This window comes from Chiloscyllium plagiosum, chromosome 5 (assembly GCF_004010195.1).
Source record: "Chiloscyllium plagiosum isolate BGI_BamShark_2017 chromosome 5, ASM401019v2, whole genome shotgun sequence".
In the NCBI taxonomy this organism is placed as follows: domain Eukaryota; kingdom Metazoa; phylum Chordata; class Chondrichthyes; order Orectolobiformes; family Hemiscylliidae; genus Chiloscyllium; species Chiloscyllium plagiosum.
The window spans coordinates 49,655,649-49,681,230 of NC_057714.1; the positions used below are offsets into that span (position 1 = coordinate 49,655,649).

At 39.7% G+C, this 25,582-nt stretch overlaps 1 protein-coding gene across 1 annotated transcript; it reads right to left on the reverse strand.

Annotated features, from left to right (window-relative positions):
• Nucleotides 1-661: 661 nt before the first annotated feature.
• LOC122549884 (DOMON domain-containing protein FRRS1L) lies at nt 662-23,619 on the reverse strand. Its single transcript, XM_043690058.1, has 5 exons — nt 23,179-23,619; nt 16,768-16,852; nt 12,527-12,665; nt 5,330-5,576; nt 662-4,492 (listed from the first exon to the last, which is right to left on the reverse strand). Exons 1-5 carry the CDS (start codon nt 23,432-23,434, stop codon nt 4,320-4,322), a joined length of 900 nt encoding a protein of 299 aa, XP_043545993.1. The 5' UTR covers nt 23,435-23,619; the 3' UTR covers nt 662-4,319.
• Nucleotides 23,620-25,582: the final 1,963 nt, after the last annotated feature.

Genomic DNA, 25,582 nt, shown 5'->3' on the forward strand with positions numbered 1-25,582 from the left:
GGGAGGCTCAATACAAAGGGCCAGCAACAATGTCAGGCTGACAGCCCTAACAGCAGAGGTGAGCTTTGACAGAGAAGTTTGAAGTTTGCTTTACAAATAAAACAGGGTGTTAAAAGAAGGCATTTAGCATGCTTGCCTTCATTACTCAGACCTTTGAGTAAAGGAGTTGGGACTTCATGTTGAGATTGTACAGAATATTGGTGAGGCCTCTTCTGGAGTATTGTGTTCAGTTCTAGTTGGCCTACTATAGAAAGGATATTATTAAGCTGATGACAGTTCAGAAGAGATTTACCAAGATTTTGCTGGGTATGGAAAGCTCGAGTTATAAGAAGGCTGGGACTTTTTTTCACTGGAGTGAAGGAGGTTGAGGTGTGACCTGATAGAGATCTATAAAATCTTGAGGGGTGTAGATAAGGTGAATGGCAGGTGTATGTTCTCTAGGGTGGGGGAGTTCAAAACTAGGGGGAATATTTTAAAAGGTGAGAAGGGAAAACTTTAAAAAGACATGGGGAGCAATTTATTTGCACAGAGAGCTGTTAATGTGTGGAATGAACTTCCAGAGGAAGTGGTAGATGCAGATACAGTTATAACATTTAAAAGACATTTAGGTAAATACATGAATAGGAAATGTTTGGAGGGATATGGGCCAAGCACAGGAGTGTGGGACTAGTTTAGTTTGGGACTATTGTCAGCATGAATGAGTTTGACTAAAGGGTATGTTTCCATGCTGTATGTCTTTATTAGAAGAGGAAACCTACTGGATGCCTCAAAATGAAGGTTATCAGGAAGGCCTCCTTCAGCTAAAATAAAAAAGCATACCTGCTTCTGGTTTCTAGGACAATGCAGAAACATCAGATCAATGGTTCACAACTAATGAGTAGACCATAATTTGACGGAATCACTTTTAGATTTGGCAAATCATCATCAAGTCCAGCTACCAGTCTATTTTGTGCATCTCAGACTTGTTATACCATGTTTACCTCCATTCATTTGGCTCTTTCATTTGTGTTTCTGTCACAGTCAGACTTCACCAGTACCGACAGTAGTTAACCAAAAGGCACAGATTTAAGATAGTTAACAAAGGAACTACAGTGAAGATGAGAACCATCTTTTACATGACAGATTAACGATCACCCTCTTGTTATTTTTCACCTCTTTCTTCCATTTGTCTCTGCAATTTTAGACAGGGAGAAATAGTAGGATTCAAAATCAGATGAGTTTTAATCAGGTGGGGTTGCATTATAATTTAAGTAGCCATATGTCTGAGATAGAAGTGTTTGTCAGTTCTTTGTGGTCGGGGGAAAAATATTTAAGAGATACTACCCAGTGCTGGAGACAAGGTGGGGTAGTAGGGATCTGAATACAAATTTTTGTAGATAGTAGGGGTAGGAATGCTGCCTAGTGTTTCAGGTTGCTAAGAAATGAGAAGGTTGATAACCATACCTCAACTCTGCATTCATTTGAGATATTATGAATTCTAGAGGGAATTTCTTAACAGAAATCCAAAGTAGATGCTAGCCCTAGATGTTCCCGTTCTGAAACATGTTCACAAGCCATTTGAAATTATGAACAGTCTTGATGTGACCTCTGGCAATAATTCAAAATTCTTGTTATTGATGAAGGTGTAGCCAATAATTGAACATGGGAGAAGGAAACCTCGGGTGGATCACAGAAAAATACACAGAATCAGAGAATCACAGATTGAAGAAGTACATCCAGTTTGAGAACAGAACACAAACTATAAATATAATTTTCATGTTCTCAGTCTGGCAATTTATTGTAAACAATTCTCTCTCAAATTAATATTCATCCATCATTTAGATAATTTCAAATGCTTCTTCTGCCATATGTCTATCCTGATATAGTTCTCTGCTAGTGTTAACATTAGGAGAATAATCAGCAGATAACCCTCTCTTGCATCTCTCGGGCAGTAGGGTACATTCTCATTTTACCAACTTTACACCCTGTTTTCAATCTGAGTTCCTAAATACTTAATGACATCATGGTGAAGCTGTGTAGATTCCAATACTGTACAATATGCAGCACAAGAATAATTTTGCAAGGATTAGATGTGGAATATAATGATCCCACCACCCCAAACAGCTAAGCAGATTAAGTTTCAGTAGTGCTTCAAAGAACACTAGCCTTCAGAACCTTTGCTGAGGCATATGCATTATTATGTTTTCACTGTTTTGTACAGAGAGCCCTTGCACTACATAATTGATGCCTGCAAGGACCCAGTCTAAATTGTTCCACCCTCAAAGTTGAGACAAATTGGATTGTCTTTAAATAAAAGTGTTTCGAACGTAGGCAAATAATTGGGACGCACCACCGATATGACTGAACTGTTGCTACCTCTGATGAATAGTATATAGCTATGTGTATTGGAATAATGAACATCACAGAAGCAACAGCTGACACCATTGATATATTTCCAAAGGATGTCGAGATACCAGCAGTTGCTTAAAATTCAGAGTTGTTGTAACTTCTGCTTCCACTGACGTGTATGAATGATCCTGAAGGGCTTTTTGGAGTAAGCTAATGAGTCAATCAGGGAACTTTATCAAACATCAACTTCACTAGATTTGCTTCTCAGTGAGGCTAAGGAATCAAATTATGAGACAGTCATGTTAGTCAGAACCTAGTAATGTTTTGTCACTGTGGGAATACTGCAAATGGAAAAATTAGTTGATTTATTTATTAACTGTTTAAATGGAATATAGTGTGAATAAAAATTAGTGGGGAACAATTAGATAAGATGTGATGATAAAGACTGCAAGTTTCTTTGCAAGAAAGGAGTGACTGAATATCTTCATATTTTAACTTATCAGACAATAAATCTCAAATTTAATAAAGGAATTATAAACATCACTGAAATTAGATACAATCAATAACAGCATGTTCAATTATTAAAAGAACTTGCAGATATACAGTCCTCTGATCAAGTATAAACTGTAGAATTATAGCTTGAAATAAAAGTTTGACTAGCAGGGGAAGTTAACAGCATCTGGTTAGCTGTTGGCATATTTTTGGGCAACCAGAACTCAGGGCAACAGAGATTAATTTTGTTTATATGTTTCAAAATTCATTATACACACAATCTTTAAACAAATGTAGCAAAGTGGAAATATAGGGATAGCTTGAATAAATCCTGATTATTATTCTTCCATATGCTTACTTATTTGCCAGTTCTCTTTCTCTTACATTGAGACCACCTTCCTGATCACTGTATGAAAACCCTCTTTCCCACTTCTCTGAAATCAACATCACGTCAATGATTGAACCTTCACCTCTCCCCCTCTATTAAAGATTCAATCCCCCCACCATCACCTCTCAAGATTCCTTGATGTCTTTCACTACAGCTTTTCATAATACACCCACTGTATGTCATATTTACTGAACAGAGTCAATATTGAAGTTCATTCAATATAAACAATATTATCACCAGTTTTTGTCTCCATCCCTTTTGTAGAATGCTGTTTCTAGATTTCACAATACTGTTGGATGGTAATAATGAGATGCAGTCACACATTTTTTTGGTAATCTGAAACCTTTAGGTGAATAGTTAATTGAGAAATTCAACTTTTGAGGACTATTTGCCCATTAATGTTCCTTCTATATTTCAATTTTGTTGTTTGACTTTTGAATTATATTACATCAATAATTTGTTAGCCATTTGACTCTTTATACAAAGTAAAAGCTTTGACAGAAATTAATATTTCACTACAATTTGAATCCTCTGCAAATAAATAAGATATAAACAGCTTCTAGTTATTTACACAGAATTAAAAAAGCTTGTATTTCTTCAAACATTCTTTTAATTTTTGATTTGACTAAACTTAAGAGCGGAAAATGACAACATCTGATACAATGAATTTTCATCAAACAGTATAAAGATCTTACAAAATACAGGCACAACAACCAACCTAAGCTGCATGTTAGCTAGGAATCTACATTCAGAATAATGTTATTAGTTCTTCTAGAATTGGCTTCTTGTCACTTGCAGCATACGCTGACTTAATGACTGAAATAGTAGTGCATACTGTTCCTAGACCAGGGAAACAAATTGTACAGTTCTGTCAATCTACAATTGTTCTACAGACATGCTTTACAGGGCTCAGATTCTTGCTACCCAAGGGTATTTATTATTCGACAATTTGCTAATCATTTCCCAGCAAATATTGTCAAATTATTCATAATCAGTTGGTGCACCATGAGAAAATTTATTTCAAACACCACTTGTGTATTCATTTCACTCCTCCTGAAATTCTACACAGTTAAACATGTTTTTAAGCCAATGTTTTTGTGCACTGGCTTAGTTATGGAGTCCCCATTAGTATGTAGAATGTCAGAGCAACAATTAAAAGCAGGCAGAAAGGAGAGGAGAAGGTTTGGTAAGCTGCAGAAGGCATAAATAAATCTTCATACTTGTAGATGCTGACAACATCTTCAGATACTGGTGGAGAGTCAATGTCATGTCGGGTGATTGAACCTTTCAAGTCAACACAAGCAAAAAAATGTAGCAAAAACAGCAAAAAGATTAGTTAGGTAAAATTGCATGCCTTTATTTCAAATATTTTCATATATCAGTAAATTACTTCCTTTGAAACATTTCTGTTGTGATTTTCAACCCATCCTCTTCTTTCAGATAGAAGTTTGGCTCATCAATATACCATTTTGTATTACCAATGCTAAGATTCACTGGTTTTCCCATTGACATTTCTTTCTTTCCAAGGGATAGGGCAGGAAAATGGAATTGAGAAAACTCAGCGTTGATCTTATTGGTGGCAGAGTAAGTCTGAGGTACAGTATGACTTAAACTTCCTGCTGTTACTTATTTTATGTTCTTAAACAGTACTGTACTTGCAATAGCTGAATTAGTGACTGTTTTGATAATCTGACTGAGTGCTAAAACTACTTTTGTCAGCATTTAACATGGGAATGAACAGGAGCATTATTGAAAGATGCAAAGGGAATAGAAGCTGCATAACTGCAGCTTGATGTGGTAAGAACACTACAGCAAAAATATAATGGTCATTGCTCATAACATACAAAATGTTAACAATAAAACCTACTGTAAAAATTCCCTTGTATTAAGGTATGTTTTAAATTGACAATAAAAGCAAAATTATAAATGTTCACATTGGTTACTTTCATAGATGAGTTGATTTTTAAAAGAGGAAACTTATAAATCTCATTAAATATCTAAATATCTGTCACACTATTAATCAGTTAGCTGAGTCTAGTTTAAAAAAATATATTGTTGATAACTCTCATGCAATTACGACCTATCACAACAGGTCTATAACATTTTAAAGAACAGACTTACCTTGTATGGCAGGACCCCATGCAAATAAGTAGTACCAGCTCAAATGAAGATCAATAATGGTTTCATCTCTAGGGACATAGACTGGTCGTTTAAATCGGCAGGTCACTCGGTTGTTCTCAAAAATGCCTTCTTCGTCCCTAGCTGGATTTCTTTTTATCTCTTTGGCCCACTGTCCAACATTGTAAAAGTGCTGGATTCGAACTCTGCCATTGTCATCATGCACGCAGGCCATGACATCATCACCGCCCTGCAAGCAAAAATAAGTGCATCATTTAATTCTGAGGTGAGCATTGGAATTCAAGCATAATTACTATGCTCCGAAGGTGAGAAATTCATAGAGTTTGAAAATGTTCACAAGAGTAAAGCAAAATATCATAAGATAAAAACAATTTAATGTAGTATTTAACAAGTTTTCCTGTTAAATACTTACCTCATGAATTAGTTGCCTCCATTGCATCAGCGGAAGTGATGAGAGCAGGGACTGGAGGTTGCCGGAAAGGTAAATTTTCCTGTTAAATACTTATGTATTTAACAGGAAAATATCATATGTATGTTGCCTTCCAGGTGCCATGGTCAGGGATGTCTCAGATCGAGTCTACAAGATTCTCAAGCGGGAGAGACAGCTGCCAGAAGTCGTGGTACATATCAGTACCAATGACAATCGCTAGGAAAAGTGGATGTAGGGATTTAGGTTGGAAACTAAAAGGCAAGACAAGCAGAGTAGTAATCTCGGGATGGCTATCGGTGCCATGCGCTAGTGAGGCTAGGAATAGAGAGAGAGTGCAAATGAACACATCGCTGCAGGGCTGATGTAGGAGGGAGGGCTTCAGATATGTGGATCATTGGGATACCTTCTGGGGAAGGTGGAACCTGTACAAGAGGGATAGGTTGCAACTGAACTGGAGGGGAACCAATATCCCGGACAGCAGGTTTGCTAGAGCTCTTCACGAGGGTTTAAACTAGTTTGGCAGGGAGTGGGAATTGAAGCTACTAATCTGAGGATGGAGTACCTAGTGAACAGCCAGTTACAGCGAGCAGAGAGTCTGTGGAGAGGGATAGATAGTTGATAGGGTAAAGTTGCAGTCAGTGTGATGGGCTGAAGTGTATCTATTTTAACGCAAGTAGTATCAGGATTAAGGATGATGAACTTAGGATCAGTACTTGGAACTATGATGTTGTGGCCATTACAGAGAGTTGGATATCACAAGGGCAGGAATGGCTGTTGGATGTTCCAAGGTGTAGATGTTTCAAAAGGAATGGGGATGGGGGCAAAAGATGTGGGGAAGTGGCATTGCTAATCAGGGATAGTATCACAGCTGCAGAAGGGAGGTAATTGAGGAGGGTTTATCTGCAGAGTGAGTATATGTGGAGGTCAGAAACAGGAAAAGAGCAGACACTTTACTGGGAGTTTTCTACAGACCCCCCCAGTAGCAAGTGTCAAGGAGGAGCAGATTGGAGGGCAGATCTTGGAAAAGATGCAGAAATAACAGGTTTGTTGTCATGGGTGACTTTAACTTCCCTAATATTGATTGGAACCTCTTTAGTTTAAATAGTTTGGATGGAGCAGTTTTTGTCAGGTGTGTATAGGAAAGATTCCTGACTCAATATATGAATAGGCCAACTAGAGGGAAGGCTATATTGGATTTGGTGCTTAGCAACGAACCAGGCCAGGTGTCAAATCTCTTGGGAGAGCATTTCGGTGATAGTGATCACAACTCCTGACCTTTACTATAGTCATGGAGAGGGATAAGAGCAGATGGTATGGGAAAGTATTTAATTGGGACGAGGGGAATTACAGTCCCATTGGGCAGGAACTGGGGTCCTAAATTAGGAACAGATGCTCTCAGGAAAATGCACAACAGAAATGTGGTGGTTGTTTAGGGAGCACTTGCTGATAGTGCTGGATAGGTTTGTCCCATTGAGGCAAGGAAGGGATGGTAAGGTGAAGGTACCTTTGGGAACAAAGGATGTAGAACATCTAGTAAAGAGGAAGAAGGAAGCTTACTTAAGTTTGAGGAGGCATGGATCAGACAAGGCACAAGGTAGGCAGGAAGGAACTAAAGAATGGACTTAGAGCTGGAAGGGATGAAAAAGCTTTAATGGGTAGGATTAAGGAAAGCTCTAAGGCATTCTATACTTGTGTGAGGAACATAAGGATGGCTAGAGTGAGGTTAGGCCTATCAGGGATAGTGGAGGGATCTTCTGCCTGGAGTTGGAGGAGGTAGGGAGGTCCTTAATGTACACTTTGCTTTAGTATTCACTACTGAGAGGGACCATTTGGGGGTCAGCGTGAAACAGGCTGATATGCTCGAACAGGTTGATGTTAACAAGGACCATGTGCTGAAAATTTTGAAAAACATAAGGAAAGATAAGTCCCTATCTTTGCATCATTACAGTCCACTGGAGTAGTGCCAGATGATTGGAGGGTGGCAAATGTTATTCCCTTGTTCAAGAAAGGGAATAAGGATAATCCTGGGAATTACAGACCAGTTGGTCTTACGTCTGTGGTGGGCAAATTATTGAGAGGATTCTGAGAGACAAGATTGATGTTTAGTTGGAAAATCATAGTTTGCTTAGGGATAGTCAGCATGGCTTTGTGAGGGGCAGATGATGCCTCACAATTCCTATTGAAATCTTTGAGGATGTGACAAAACACATTGATGAAGATAGAGCAGTGGATGTGGTGCACATGGATTTTAGTAAGGCGCTTGATAAGGGCCTTTCATGGAGAACCTTCAGAAAGGAAGGAGGCATGGGATACAGGGAAATGTGGCTGTCTAAATACATAATTGGCTGGTCCATAGAAGACAGAAGATGGTAGTGAGATGGAAAATATTCAGCCTGGAGCTCAGTGACCAGTGGTGTTCCACAGGATCTGGGTGAGTAAGTTTGCCAATAATTTGAAGGTTGGTGGAATGGTAGCTAGTGTGGAGGGCTGTTGTAGGTTGCAATGGGACATTGATAGGATGCAGAACTGGGGTAATAAATGGCAGATGGAGTTCGACCTGGAAAAGTGTGAAGTAATTCATTTTATAAGATTGAATTTGAATGCAGGATACAGGGTTAAAGGCAGGATTCTTGACAGTTTGGAGAAACAGAGGGATCTTGGGGACCATGTCCATAGATCCCTCAAAACTGATACCCACGTCGATAGAGTTATAAAGAAGGCGTATGGTATGTTGTCTTTCATTTGCAGTGAGAGTGAGTTTAAGAGCCATAAGGTTATGCTGCAGCTCTACAGAACCCTAGTTAGATCAAACTTGTAATATTGTATTCAATTCTGGTCGCCTCATTATAGAAAGGACGTGGAAGCTTTTCAGAGGGCGCAGAGAAGATTTACCAGGATGCTAACTGGACTGGAGGATAAACCTTAAGAAAGGTTGAGATTGCAAAGGTTTTTCTCATTGGAGCAAAGAACGGTGAGAGGCGACTTGATCGAGATGTACAAGATGATGAGAAGCATAGAATGAATAATCGGATACATTTTCCCAGGGCAGAAATGGCCATCTTGAGGGAGCATAATCTTAAGGTGATTGGAGGAAGGTTTAGGGGAGATATCAGAGGTAGGATCTTTACATAGAGTGGTGGGTGTGTGGAATGCACTGCCGGGGTGGTAGTGGAGTCAGCTACATTAGGGACATTTAAGCAACTCTTGGATAGGCACTTGGATGATAGTAAAATGAAGGGAATGTAGGTTAGTTTGATCTTAGAGTCAGATAAAAGGTTGGCACAACATCAAGGGCAAAAGGGCTGTACTGTGCTGAACTGTTCTAAGTTCCAGTAACAAATGCTCCCTGAAATAAATCAGAACAGTACTTGACTATTGATAATATAATTGAGGGGGAGAAAAGTAGGGATGCATACACTATTAATTAGCAATGAATATAAACAAGCAATATTGATTTAAGAATCATTAATGTCTTAGTCGAAGTGGCTCCAAATTATAGATGGAAATAGGCCACATCTGGTAAAGCGTAATCTTGAATATTTTTATTATAATTTCATCATTATTATTATATTGTCATTAGGTAAAAAATATATAATAACTCTTTAAACAACCTGTTGCAGACACTGAGGTGTCAGCTACAAACACAGCACTAAGGAATTTTACCTTCTCTGACCAGTTCAAGAAGCACAGTCAGCCACATCATCAGCTTATGCATGGCAAAGCTGGGAAGGATAATGACACCCCCCATCTCCATTAGAGCTGCAGGAAGAACATCTGAGGGGGTGTTCTAAATGAGGATTATGCCTCAAGAAGAATAAACATCATGATGTCTGGGACCTTGGGTCGGGTTGGGGGGGGGGGGGGGGGTTAGCATAATGGAGAATAAGTGAAGGATTGAATGAGAGAGAGGATGGGGGATTATGTGAGCGCTCAAGGGAGGGAGGGGGAGAGTGTGTGTGGAGGGAGTGCATGCCCTCCCAAGTGGGACAGGGAAGTGTGTCTGTGCGTCCATGCAAATGGAAGATGGAGAGACAGAGTGAGTCAGACACTGAAGACAAAGGTAGCCTTCTTCCCATTCCCACGTTTGTATGAATTTTGCCAAGGTTAGCTGGGAATATGCACCACCAGAGGAGAATGCAACAAGTGTTAGTTAAACCCATTTAGCTCAGCCCTTGCCTCTAAACCCTCCTCTCCCACTTCTGGGTGCTCAGAAGTCAGGGATCTAGTCTATCTTCAGCACTGCTTCTGAAGCAAAAAGGCAAAAAAGGCTTGTAATAGTTAGCTCTGCCTCTTGGCACTTTTCAATGGTCATCTTTATTCATTATTTATTTACTTAATTTATTGATTTATTGCTTAAAATGTTTTCAAATTGAAATTCATGGTTACTGTCGTACTAAATATTAGCTTTCTGGAAATTTGCTCATGAGCCCCTAGAGTAAAAGAAAAATTGATACATGACCCCGCCCCACATGACGAGGTTGAAAAACTCTGCTCACAATCAATCAATCCTCTAGGTTTCAAACTTGCTGATCTAATAACATCCTTGTTATCTAAAAATACCTAGGTGTAAAGAGTTTTGGGAGAAGTGGCCTTACTTGCTATTGAAGCACAGCAGCATGTTATTGAAACCCCAGGAGGGAAACAGCTCAAAAGACTCTTCAGAACTCATGATTTGGAGATGCCGGTGTTGGACCGGGGTGGACAAAGTTAAAAGTCATACAACACCAGGTTATAGTCCAACAGGTTTAATTGGAAGCACTAGCTTTCGGAGCACTGCCACCTGATGAAGGAGCAACGCTCCGAAAGCTCGTGCTTCCAATTAAACCTGTTGGACTATAGCCTGGTGTGTGATTTTTATCTTCAGAACTCAGCTGATTACTGAAGTATTCTTATCATTCTATTTTTAATCACATTTATCTTATTTCCTTCTTCCTCACCAAATAAACAGCAAACCCTAATGCAGTATTCACCCTGATCACATTAGAATTTTCTTATCATACAATGTAAATCTCACAACACTAGGTTGTAGTCGAACAGGTTTATTTTGAAGCACTAGCTTTTGGAGTGCTGCTCCTTTATCAGGTGGTTGTCTGGTGGTTATCAGGTTGACAACCACCAAATGGAGCAGCGCTCTGAAAGCTAGTGCTTCCAAATTAACCTAGTAGACTATAGCCTGGCGTTGCGTGATGATTAACTTTGTCCACCCCAGTCCAACACTGGCACCTCCAAGTCAATGCTGAAACTTTATTGCTGGAACAGCACAGCAGGTCAGGCAGCATCTAGGGAACAGAAGATGGGGGGGGGGATGAAGAAACTGGTGAAGTCTAAGTTCATCCCCTGTGGTTGGAGGGTTCCCATTCGGAAGATAAGACGCTCCTCCTCCGTCCGTCGGGTTGTTGTGGTTTGGCGGTGGATGGGTCCAATGACCTGCATATCCTCGGTGGAGTGGGAGGGGGAGTTGAAATGCTGTGCTAGAGGGTGATTGGGTTGGTTCGTCCGGGTGGCCCAGAGGTGCTCTCTGAATCGCTCCGCAAGTAGGCGGCCTGTCTCCCCAATATAGAGGCCAAGTCAATGTAAATCTCACTCACCTGATTGAATAAGACACCACATAATGAGTGAATTATTTCCTGTATGACTAAATTCAACTGAAGTAACAGAACAAAAGGTAAGTACATGTTATTCTTTAACACAAGAAACTCAGAAGTGATGATAAGCCAAGCTGGTCTTCCTCACACCATGATGCTTTTGTGAGTTTCTCTGTCTCTTATCCTGGCTCCTTCCTTGGGAAACCGAAGGATCAGCATAATTAAAGATAAAGGAAAACTCAAGTTCCAGAATAGATTATTGGATGACAGTGAACCTCTCTACATGGTTACTGGCTACATCATTACAGCTTCTGCTTAGGCATTCTTTCCTATCTATTGCTTTGAATAATCAGGCTGAATACTTGGCATAAGTTGTTGTCTTGAAAAAAAACTGTTGAATTATTAGTTTGTCTCCAGAAGTTATCACTGCACTGGGCCTTGGATCTGTGTATTCAGTGATCAGCAGGAATGGCTGATCTAATGCCAGATAAAAGATCTCAAAACCCTTGAAATACAAAAGACTGTAAGCTGCCACTGCCCTCCTTTTGGGATCTGGAAGCTCAGGTACATGATGGTGCTTAATCTGTTCCTGCCAGTCTGGCACCAGGGACCATCGCTGTGTGCCAGGTGATGGCAGGATAAGATATACAAACACCAAGCTCCCACAGTCAAATCTCCCACCAGCACTCAGTCTGCTTTCACACATTATGCCCAAATGGCTATTGTACAAATCAGAAGACTGTTGAATCTGTCAAATGTTTCTTCAACAAAAGTTAATGCTATTTATGAATTCAGATAACAAGGAAAGTTGTGAAGAGGTGTGGAAGGATAAGGTGTACTGTCATCAGATCACACAAGTTAAATAGATCTTATTTTGATTTAGCAGAATTTGAGGGATGTTCACTCAGTGGGTTTTACTGTTTGGAGAGATATAATTACATATACATTAAGTAATGTTAACCCATGTTCATCAACTCTAAGTTTTGGCATTATTTATTGAAATGTATCTACTTTTTGGCAAAGTTTGAAACATAAACTTCATTATTGCTAAACGAGAAACAGCAGAATCACATGTATATACTTGATTAGTTTCAGTATGCACATTTTAATTAATTCAGTGCAGTAAAGAAACAACTGAATTTCTGTGTGGGGTACGTGGCTTACCATTAGTTTGTCTGATGAAAATCCAACTGCAACCCAACCATCAGTGTCAGCGCTTAGCTCAAATTCCACATCAGCACCTATCCTGCGGTAACTGAGGAAATAATCACACGTGTCTGCATCACAGCCAGGTTTCCCATACCTACAATAGGTAAGTACAGACAGCCTGTTTAAAAATTATGCATGTCACTGCTACGATACATAGCTCTGTCCTAGTGAACATATTTTGTAATCTGCAACTTTCACTGAAAAATCAGCTTTAGAAATAAGTAATTGTAAATTGGAGCAGTTGCTATATTTTCTAAGGATGCCTCAAATTGCTGCAAAACAGCATAACTGCAAGATTATTGTTAGCATCCTGGTTTGCATATAGGTTGTGCACTTTATTACTAGCACCTTATTGTGTAAGGTTGATTAAACATGTATTAATCGTCACAGTTTCAGAATAGAAGTTGCTTTCACTTGGATGGCAAAGATTATAGGAAATCTTTAAGAGTAGCATTCTCAAAAGCAACTACAGAAACCCACAGGAAAAATATGATAATCTCCAATATCCCATAAGCTAATTAGACAAATCAAAATTAAATATTGTTACACCTCAAAAGGTAACAATTTTGTAAACATTACCCAGACCCTCCAAAATACCTCATCGGTTAGATAAGAGATTACTAGCAAATATGATGAAACAACAAACCTAGACCTGGAGTTTTCTCCACTATTTTAAGCAAGCAAATGTATTTCTAAACTAATTAGGTCACTTAAAAGATCACAGAACTTTGAAAGTAATAGAGATGTGTGTATTTGTATTACACTTGGGTCTTATTAATTGTTAAAATCATCTGTTGGACTATACACCCAAATTGATCTCCGCCCACAAAACTGTCCATTCTCTCACCCTCACTGTGATTTCCAAGTAGCTTCCAAAATGTGCATGCCTGCCAGTTCTTTCACACTGAAGATTTTTAGGTGTAACAGATTTTATTACAATTTTGAGCATTTGAAAAAAATTATCTTCATTACACCTGTTTTATCTTTTCAATTTACTGAATGCACTGTAAACATAATCACATTAAGCACTGAAATGCTTCTACAAGTGATGGTTCCTAAAAATTAGTGTGGTTGAATGATGGTTATGTTAGTTCAAATTTAAATGTTCACATTTAGAGGAGTGAATCTTAAACATTCCTATTTAGAAAAGAAACATATTGCTGGATAAAAGCAAAACACTGTGGTTTCTGGAAATCTGAAACAAAGAGAAATCTGGAGAAATGTGCAGGTTTCGCAGCACCTGTGGAGGGAAAAAACACAGTTAACACTGACTTCTTCAGAACTGAAGAACAAATATATATTGTTTGGCTCAGTTCTTTCCTTGGGCCATGACATTTATATTAACTTGCCCATTTTAACTTCAAGCATTAACTAGTCACATTGAGAGTACATGGTGGCAAAAGGCTGTAGAGGTCAGGTGTCTGTCTATTCAAGAAAGAGGTAGATAAATGTTTAGATTTCAAAGACATCAAGGGGTATGGGGAGAAAGAGGGGATTTGGCATTGAGATAGAGGATCAGCCATGATAATATTGAATGGTGGAGCAGACTTAAAGAGCCAAATGGATATTCCTGTTCCTAGTTTCTACGAACTGGCCAGTGAGATAGTCAACACATTGGTTGTAATTTTCCAAAGCTTATTTGAATCAATAACAGTCCCATTAGATTGGAAGACAGTGAATGTAACTACTTTTTTTAATAAAGGAGGGACACAGAAAGCAAGAAACTACAGAGCAGTTAGCTCTACATTTATCATAGGGAAAATGTTAATAGATATTATTAAATAAGTTATGGCAGGATACCTAAATAAGGTAAAGGCAATCAGACATAGTCAACATGGTTTTGTGAAAAGGAAACCATGTTTCACCAATCTATTGGAGTACTTTGAGGAGGTAACATGTTATGGATAGAGAGGAACCTGTGAATGGACTATACTTAGATTTCCAGGAGGAATTTGAAAATGTGCCATGCCAAAGGTTATTGCAGAAAATAAAAGTTCGTGATGTAGTAGATTGCATATTGGCACGGATAAAAGACTGGCTGGGAAACAGGAAGCAGAGAGGAGGCATAAATAGGTCTTTTTCCAGTTGACAAAATGTAACAAATTGGGTACCACACAAATCTCTGCTTACAATGCACAGAAATGAGTTAGATGAAGAGAAAGGTTGTCAAATTTGCTCATGGCTCAGTGATAGGTAAGAAATTAAATTACAAAGGATATAGATAGGTTATGTGAGTGGGCAAAGATGTGGCAAATGAATAATAATGTAGGATAATGTGAAGTTGTCCATTTTGGCAGGAGGAATAAAAACAAATCTAAATGGTGAGAGATTGCAGAACTGAGATGAATTGCAAAATATTAGTGTGCAAGTACAGCAAGTAATCTGAAAAGATAATAGAATGTTATCATTTATCACAACAGGCACAGAGCACAAAAGTAATTAGATTATGCTTTAGTTACATAGGGCACTAGTAAAACTGAATCTGGAGTACCATGTACATATTAGTTACCTTATTTAAGCTCCTCCACATTGTAAAGAATGTTTCTTTGCCCTGAACATCTCAAAGGTTACATGCTTTATACCATTTGCAAGTTTTTAACATGTCTGACCCCTAACTATCTAGTTCAACTCTTGAAGATTTTAACTGCTGTCAGTTTGGGTTGAAATTATATAGAAAACACAGAAATGGGTCATTCAGCTCAACCAGTCCATGTCAGTGTTCATTCTCCTCATGAGCAGCAGTCTTGATCCCCTTTGTCTCCATGTTCCATAACAAATTTCTTCCACTGCCAACGTACTTTCTTTTTAAGATAATGACTTGATATGTGATTTAATCATTAACCATGCATTTTGCCCTCTCCACTTGGTGTAAGACATTTTCTAGCAAGTCTGTTCTCATCTTGATCTTTATAATCTCTAATAATTATACAACTGTACACATTTTGGGTTTTCATTCAAATTCCTTTAAAAGCCACAACTGAATGTGTACCCACTACACCTTAAAGTAATGCAGTTCAAATTCTAACTACATATTGTTTTAAACATGTTTTATTTGGGTTGCCTTGGTTCTTTTGCCAATATACTTTAAACCTGAATCCTGCGCTTCTCTTCCATTACCAAAGGAACATCTCTTAATCATCTTTGCTGTCAGGAGAATAACCCAGCTTCTCCAATCTATCCTCATAATTGATGTTCCTCATCTCTGGAACTATTCTCAGAACTCTTCTTAGTACCATATATACCTAAAATATGATGACAAATATTAGAAAGTGTATTGAGCTGAGGGCAGTGGGGAAAGGGAAGCACAAACACTTGGATTGGAGGAAATGATGAGAGAAGTTTCAAGTTAATATTAATTTGATTTTTTAAAGACAGCATTTGAGTTTTGAAGTCAAACAACACTCCCACCTAGAAAATGTAACTACCAATTTCTTACACCTGTGAGAGAGAAAACAGCAGATGGTATCTTTTCTCAAATTTAGTTAGTTTTGTGGTAAACAATAAGTTGAATTTTGTAGACAAATGTAAAATAGGTAGCAAGCATGAAATTAAGTTGTTGAGGATGTGAGTGTTTCTGGTAGATTGAGAATGGGGGAGTAAACAAAAGGTTTAAAGATCACGTGAGTGACAACAGGGAAAAGCAGAGGGAATTATAGAAGGACTGAGCAGATATTTAAAAAGGTGTCAAAAAAGAAATTTATGGAGCGACAGAAATGATAGGTATGAAGAGAGAAAAATAGATGCAACATGAATTCTGGGGCTTGTAGTAAATATCAGGGACTGGAATATCACACATCCAGTTGGATGAAGCAATATGGTGGGAGATATCAATAGCCATATTTTCTGTCCAACTCTACCTTAAATGCATCCTCTTTCTTAGTAACATCATGCCACCCATAACCATCAAAATAAAAAGTGAAGCAGCACAGAAACTGAAGATGAGAGATAGAGAGAGAGAGAGATAGGGAGAAAGAAGAGTTAACATAATGTACTGTTTATAGAAAAGGTGTTTTTTACATATATGCTTGATGATTGAATTCTAATCACCATTAATCCAATCGGAAATTTGTAATTGTTATGGTATGGGTTTGCCAACAAAACATTAGTTTGGAAATGTTGATATGTAAGCTCAGTTATTATGATCATAGCTTCATTAGATTGTAATTAGAAAATATGATTACATTGCTGCTACCCACCTAAAGCAGCCTTTTGTTTTTCCACAGTCATCCACCCGTATTCTTGCAAAAGGATCCACTGGAGGAGGGGATGGGAAAGCATAACCTGCAATACAAAAATATAAACCATAATCACAAACAAAGAAAACATATACCTTAACATAATAACATTAAAGTTAGGATCAGGAGGAGCCCATTTCCCCTTTCAAGCCTGTTCTGTCATTCAGTAAGATCATGACCAGATTATAAAATCATGATTTGATCGTGGCCTTAGCTACATTTTCTTGCTGATCCTATGATACTTTAATAACGTGTAGGGAAAAAAAAAGTTTAACTCAGCCTTGAATATATTCAAAGACTCAATCTTCCTTGCTGTCTGGGTTGGAGTACTAATGATTAAACATCAGTGAGGAAATGCCTTTACACATCTGACTTAAACAGGTCGACTTTTTTTGAGGTAGGCATGCATCACTGGCTAGGTCAGCATTTATTGACCATCTCTAATTGCCCTTGAGAAAGTAGTGGAGAATTGCCTTCATGAATTGCTGCAGTCCCAGGTATAGCAACACCATTCTGCTGCTTGAGAGTTCTAGGATTTTGACCTAACAATAGTGAAAGAATGGTCACATAGAACAATCAGGATGCTGTGGGAGCTTTGAGAAGTACTTGCAGGTCATGTTGTTCCCAGGCATATGTTGCCATTGTCCTTTTAAGGTGTTAGAGGTTGCAGGTTTGGAAGGTTGTCAAAGAGCCTGGTGAGTTGTTGGATGATACACACAGTTACCACTATATGTTGGTGACAAAGGGAGTGAATTTTGAAGATAGTAGATGGAGTACCAATCAAGTGGGTTTTTTTTTCCCCCGGGGTGGAGTCAAGCTTCATGATCCTGAAGAGTCGCTGGACTCAAAATGTTAATTCTGTTTCTCTCTCCACAGGTGCTGTCAGACTTGCTGAGTTTCTCCAGCAATTTCTGTTTTTGTTTGTTTCAGATTTCTAGCATTCACAGTTGTTATTTTATTTAAGCTTCTTTAATTTTTGTTGAAGGTGCACTCATCCAGACAAGCAGAGAATATTTTATCACACTTCTGACTTCTGTCCTATAAATAATGGACAGGCTTTGGGAAGATGAGTTGTGCGATGCAGAATTCCAGTCTTGGACCTGCTCTTGTAAACACAATATTTACAGGGCTAGTCCAGTTTAGTTTCTTGTCAATAATACCTGCAAGGATAGTGGTAGTTAAGGATTCAGCAATGGTAATGTCATTGAACTTAAAACAGAGATGGTTGGATTCTTACTTGTGGGAGAAATGATCATTTTCTGACACTTTCATGGCATGAATGTGACTTCTCAATCATCAGACCAAATCTGGATGTTGTCCAGGTCTTGCTGCAAATGGACTTCGATTACTTCAGTATCTGAAGAGTCACAAAAAGTGAACATGGAGCAATCATCAGCGAACATCCCTACTTGTGACTTTAAGATGCAGGGAAAGTTATTGATAAAATTTTAGCTGAAGATTTTGGATGTAGGACATGACACAAGCAACTTCTGTAGCAATATCTTGGGGCAGATGACTGATCTCCAGTGACCACAACCATCTTCATTATAAGAACCTTAGAATTTAGGCCATCGGGTCCAGGGGATTTATCAGTCTTTAGTCCCACTGGTTATCCTAGTACTTTTTCTCCAGTGTTGGTGATAATTTTAAGTATCTCCCTCTAATTTGTCCCTTGACTATCTATCATTCTTTGGATGTTTTCTGTTTCTTTTACTTTGAAGATGTCCTTATTTCTCAATAGTATGATGTAAGGTGTTCAAGATTTATGTCATATTTTAGAATTCGGATTTCAAAGTAAAGGCAGATAAACGTGGTTCATTTTTTGAAGATAACTTTTGAAAAACAGGTTAGAAAGTCATTTGAAACAGTAACCTACTTGAATCAATACCTTGAAAGTGTGTGACAGCAGTCAAGTACCTGGGTGAACCCCTGTAGTGTTAATGAATGGAATTTTTATATTGCTGAGTTTATAACAGACCAAGAAGCCATTAGTTCAATGTTGGATTTCAGAACAGAAAGTTCAAGGTCTCAGCCCAGAACAACTATGAGTTCAGTTTAGTTCTCTGAGAAAGAGAATCAAGTTTAATTCAGGGGAGCCAATCACCCTAGCTGAAGTGCAGTTAGTTCAGGAAGCTTGCAAATCAGGAGAGCTTATTTATAAACAGGCCAACAGAATACTGCAAAATTCATGTCAGCAGACTTGAAAAGGAATGTGAAACTGTCTCCAAAGTCCAGGGAAAAAACCTTTTGGAAATCTACACTCCTTTTGTCAACTATATTCCCTTGATCAACCTAATCAGGCACTTCTAATTCTGTATTAGCTTCACAAACGCATGTTTTCATTAAGAAATCCATTGAGAATTTTTATTTATTTCATGCCTCTCTGGTGATTCTATAATTGATCTTGAATTATTGGATTCAAAAAGAATGCTCATTCTCAGCACTGGATGACTTCGCCAGCAGCCACCCAATTTATCCTTCTCTCTCCTCTTAAGCTGGCACACCAAATTGACTATACTACAAACATTTGGCCTTGTTTGTATTTCAAAAGAAAGTTTCAAGAAAATTAGTCAGAATTTATGCTACATCCTCACTGTCTTCCATCATAAACCTAGATCCGTGCCATGTGGCCCAGGTGATTTATGACCTTGAGTCAAACCATTATTTTGGAATCAATGCTACTTGTACAATTATCCCCAAGAACTGTTCAACATCATTGACTGGTCCATTGATACCTCATTCCAACTGACAATATTTATTTAACATCACCTCTATATATTTATTTTTCATAAACAGATTCATTTCTTTATCCTTGAGCAATCCTACCAAATAATCCTAATTATTTTACTTCTAGTGTATTAATAAAATCTCCTATTGTCTGAGATATTATGTTTTAGTCTGTTTTACATATTGCCTCAGCCCATTTCTGGCTTCCCTTTGTGCCTGCCTACAAAGATTTCTGTACCCTCACAACTTTCTTCAGTATTGTTAGTCCTGGTTTCATCATGTTCATTGCTTGCTGGTTGATTTTCTCCATTTATACATGGAGCTCTATATTTTACTGCAACCTTTTGTATAATTAGAGAATATATGTGTGGTTAGAGCATCTCAAATTTGAGAAGTTTTCATGACTAATCCAATATTTCATTTGCTATCTTTTCAGCTAAGTTGATTTGGACTTCATACAATCATTATTTAAATCACCTTGATTTTCCTTCAAAATAAATGCAAACTAGAAGAATGTAACAACATTTTCTACCATAAACAACATTGAAAAATCTGTAAGGAATTAATATTCATTCTTAATCAAATTCTTTGACTAAGTGACAAAGTTGATTGATGAGGGAAGGGCTGTAGATATCATATACATGAACTTCAGTAAGGCATTTGATATGGTTCCCCACAGCAGGCTACTGGAGAAAGTGAAGTCACATTGGGTCCAGGGTATACTAGCTAGATTGAAAGAGAACTGGCTGGGCAACAGGAGACAAAGTAGTGGTGGAAGGGAGTTTCTCAAAATTTGGGGTGGCACGGTAGCTCAGTGGTTAGCACTGCTGCCTCACAGCGCCAGGGATCCAGGTTCGATTCCAGCCTCGGGTGACTGTCTATGTGGAGGTTGCACATTCTCCCTGTGTCTGCATGGGTTTCCTCCCACATTCCAAAGACGTGCAGATCAGGTGAATTGCCCATAGTGATAGGTGTGTTAGTCAGGGTAAACATAGGCTAGGAGAAAGAGTCTGGGAAGGTTACTCTTCGGAGCGTCGGTGTGGACTAGTTGGACCAAAGGGCCTATTTCCATACTGTAGGGAATCTAATCTAATCAAACATGGAGAACTGTGCCCAGTGGTGTTCCACAAGAATCCATGCTGGGACTATTGTTGTTTTTGATATACATAAATGATCTAGAGGAAGGTATAGGTGGTCTGATTAACAAGTTTGCGGATGACACTAAGATTGGAGTAGCAGTTAGTGAAGGGGACAGTCAGAGAATGTAGTATAATATAGATAGATTGGAGAGTTGGGCGGAGAAATGGCAGATGGAGTTCAATCCGGGCAAATAAGAGGTGACGCATTTTGGAGAGCGAACAATGTGGTAAATAGAAAAGCCCTGAGGAAAACTGATGTATAGAGAGATCTGTGTGTTCATTGTTCCCTGAAGGTGGCAACACAGGTCAATAAAGTGGTCAAGAAGGCATACGGCATGCTTTCCTTCATCAGACGGGTATTGAATACAAGAGTTGGCAGGTCATGTTACAGTTGTATAGGACTTAGGTTTGGCCACATTCAGAATACTGTTTACAGTTCTGGTTGCCACATTACCAAAAGGATGTGGATGTTTTGGAGAGGGTGCAGAGGAGGTTCTCTGGGATGTTGCCTGGTATGGAGGATGCTAGCTATGAAGAGAAGTTGAGTAGATTAGGATCATTACAAGACAGAGATTGAGGGGGAACCTGATTGGGGTCTACAAAATCATGAGAGATATAGACAGAGTGGATAGCAAGAAGGTTTTTCCCAGAGTGGGGGGCTCAATTACTAGGGGTCACAAGTTCAAGGTGAGAGGGGAAAGGTTTAGGGGAGATATGTGTGGAAAGTTCTTTACGCAAAGTCTAGTGGGTACCTGGAATGCGTTGCCAGCAAAGGTGGTAGAGGTGGGCATGATAACATCATTTGAGATGTATCTAGCCAAATACATGAATGGGCAGGGAGCAGAGGGATACAGATCCTTTGAAGATTTAGATAGTGGATTGGAATCGCACAGGCTTGAAGGACGAAATGGCCTGTTCCTGTGCTGTAATTTTTTTTGTTCTTGCCATAGATATTTATATTATTGAAAGCTGAATCTAAGTTGATGGTTTGAGCAATAGGGAGAGGCTGAATAGGCTGGTGATGTTTTACCCTGGAGCGTCAGAGGCTGAGGGGTGACTTTATAGAGGTTTAGGAAACCATGAGGAGCATGGATAGGGTAAATAGACAAAGTCTTTCTCTGAGTAGGGGAGTCCAAAACTAGAAGGCATGGGTTTAAGGTGAGGGGGAAAAATTTAAAAGAGACCTAAGGGGCAATCTTTTCACATAGAGGGTACTGCGTGTATGGAATGAGCTGTCAGAGGAAGTGGTGGAGGCTGGTACAATTATGACATTTAAAAGACATTTACATGGATATATGAATAGGAAGGTTTAGAGCAATATGGGCTAAGTGCTGGCAAATGGGACCAGGTTGGTTTTGGATATCTGGTCAACATGGACAAGTTGGACCGAAGGGTCTGTTTCCATGCTGTACATCGCTGTGACTCTCTGATTAGCTATTATGACAAATAGACATGGTGGGTGATAGAGAGCGAACACATATTTATGTTAGCACAAGTTTTCCCAGGCATTTTGCCAGGGCAGTGAAGCAGGATAACTTTGTTATATTCTACCATAGTTTGAATCATTATCTAATAGAACCAATCTTAGCATTCCATCTGCACAAATCTTTGATTCATTGTTCCAAGTTCCTTTAAACTGAATAAAGCGTTAGAAATGTGCTACCATTCCATGGAGTCTGAAACCATGGATATGGGCAGTAAATAAAATATGGAGACTAAAGAAGGTACTTAGACTGCTACTTAGACATCTGAATACATAACATTAATGGTGACAGTTCCTTCAATCAGTAAGGCGAGCAGCTGGCAGGTAAAAATACAACAGCTGAAAGAGGATGACAAAAGGACTTCTCACCTCATAGATCTTACCCCTCTAATACTACTAACACAATATGAATCCATATTTCAAAATTTCGCCACACTTAGTACAGAAAAGCATAACATTACAAAGGTCATTCTGAGGAAATAAATGAACAGTCAAAGGAGAGGTTGTTCAATGTGAGAAGTGGTGCAGTCAGATGGAGGAGGATGGCAGTAGACTAGGACTGGAGGAAGGAGAGAACTCCAGGCGTCCTGCTAAGGGCAGGGGGTGGCCGACTTGGGATCACGGCTTTTGCGTCACGTTTGAACCTGTTCATGAAGTGTGGGCGTTCATTCGGGCAGTGGGGGTATCGCCTTCAATAAGGCGGCCTCCTCGCCCTGGCCCGGTGCAACATCACGGCGTCGGATCCGGACCCTGGGACCATTTAAATTGTCATATGGAGGAAAATGACGCATGAGTATGAGATGTACATGAGTTTCCAAGGTTTAGAGGATCCCTACCTCAAACAGACTTGCTGGTACATCAAATCTTTCAGTAAAACCTCAATGAGCAAAGCCTGGAAGAGAAACCTCCGGGCGTGCAAGAATAATTTCCCAGTCCTTCAGAATGTTATTAAAGTCAGTTCCTTCCTTCCCCCACCCAAGCTGTTGTCCCGCCCCACCGCGGCAGCGAAACCATTCCACCAACCTTCATCCCCCCAGTACCGGGTCTCGAAGAATTCCGCGGCGAAGGTGCTGTAGGATTCCTGGTGCTGCTCTGTGCCGGATTCCTCCAGCTGCAGCCCGCTTTTCTCCAGGTCCTCCAAGCCCATCCTCCCGCTCTCCGGCTCCGGCTCCCGGGCTCCCGGACTCCCCGCGAAACTCTCCTCAGCTGCTGGGTTTGCACAAGCCGGGCTGACGAGTAGAGAGGCGACCAGCAGCAGGAGGAGCAGGATCCCCGCCATGGCAGCGGCAGCTGGGGGTACGCCTGAGGACGGGCACTGCCGCGGACTAGTTTATTTTTAATTTGTCCCCATGGTCTCTCTGCACATCCACAGATCCATCTGGTACACACCGAAGCATCCTGAGCAGTACCATTAACCTCGCTACCGATCAGTGCGCATGATCCACCTCCCACCGACTGTGTTATAGTGTTTCCGTTAACCCTGGGCATTCTCGGTTGCAATACACAGATTATTACAACTGGAACGCAAGGCTTAGGAACGCATCGGGTTTAATTTTGTCATCCTTTGCACCATTGCAATCTGAAACACGTTCGTATCACCGCAAATATCACTTCTTTGGATAGGAATCTTTTCCTTGAACTGCAAAAACAGCCCCCCCTCCGCCTTTTCAAATTTCACCCGGATACATCTTTAGACATTTTCATGGCAACTCTCGGTGTGACATTAGTGGCTACCATTTCACTGCTATTGTCACCTCCCCTAACCTACGTTCCTCTGAACGTGGAGCACTCTTGTCACAGGTCCAACCCCAACTGGGACACCAGAACTGAAATAAAGGTGGCATCAATCTTCATTGGTGCAGAGAATTGAACACCAACTCTTACATTTCCTTTCTCCTGCATCAGAATCATTTCCCCATTAAGCCACCATTGCAAGAATAAAATTGACTTCATCTCCTCAAGATTGTCCCTCCACAGCCACCAACCCGAGATAAATAAAGTTGGAGAGAGGATTAGAGCTACACAATCAAAGGTAAAGGTAAAATCAACATTGTCCCACCAAACATTGAGATGCTCTCTCATTATAGCGAGAGAGACCACTGGTGATGGTTTAACCTGAGAGCCACCTTGCCTCAGACAAGGGGAGAGATTGAGAAGGAGAGTCATTGTAACTTTAGCCATTGCAAGAATTGAGCCTTACCCTGTTGACCTTACTCTGCATTGCAAACCAGCCAGCCACCCAGACATTGTCCAAAGTAGCAGCAGGGAGTCAGAGTGAATGAGTTTGAAAAGAGAAAAAAAATGTCCAAGTGTGTGAGCTCATAAAAAAGCAGGTAATTCATTAATATTTTCTCACTCTTAGACTAAGGTATTAAGTTATAGGACATAGAACAATACAGTGCAGAACAGGCCCTTCGGTCCTCGATGTTGCACCGGCCTGTGAACTATCCTCAGCTTGCCCCCCCCCCCCCCCCCACACTATCCCAAAATCATCCATGTGTTTATCTAAGAATTGTTTAAATTTCCCTAATGTGGCTGAGATAACTACATTAGCAGGTAGTGCATTCCACGCCTTTACCACTCTCTGCATTATGTTAGGAGTTTGGAAATTTCTTACTTTGGGATTCAACATAAGGAAGAAACTAGAAGAGACATTGAAAATGGACAGCAGCTGAAAGTCTGAAATGTGTGGGATCAAACTGAGCCAGACATGTAATGATATTACAGGGCAAGAAATCACAGAGGGTGAGTTTTTTTGGTAAGATTTTAATCTAAACTAAGTTATCAAATGTAAAGAAAGACTATACAATAAATGGTAGAACCCTTAGGAGCATGGACATACAGAGGGATCGGGGTGTACAGGTCCACAGAACCCTGAAAGTGGCAACACAGGTGGATAAGGTGGTCAAGAAGGCATACAGCACACTTAACTTCATCAGCTGGGGCATCAAATATAAAAGTTTGCAAGTTATGTTACAGCTGTATAAAACTTTAGTTAGGTTACATTTGGAATATTAAGTACAGTTCTGGTCACCGCACTACCAGAAGGATATAGGTGCTTGTGAGAGGGTGCAGAGAAGGTTAACCAGAATCTTGTCTGATCTGGAAGGTTTTAGTTGTGAGGAGAAGTTGGATGAATTCAGATCGTTTTCACTGGAAAGACAGAAGCTGAGAAGTGATCTGATAGAAATCTACGAAATTAGAAGAGGCATAGATAGAGTGGATAGTCAGAGGCTTTTTCCAAGGGTGGAAAGGTCAACCACAAGAGGGCACAGGTTCAGATAAGAGGGGAAATTTTTTCACATAGAAGGTGGTGGGTGCCTGGTACACACTGCCAGTGGAGGTGGTGGACGCAGATACATTAGCAACATTTAAGGCATATCTTAATAGACACATGAACAGGAGGTGAATGGAGGGCAATAAGTAG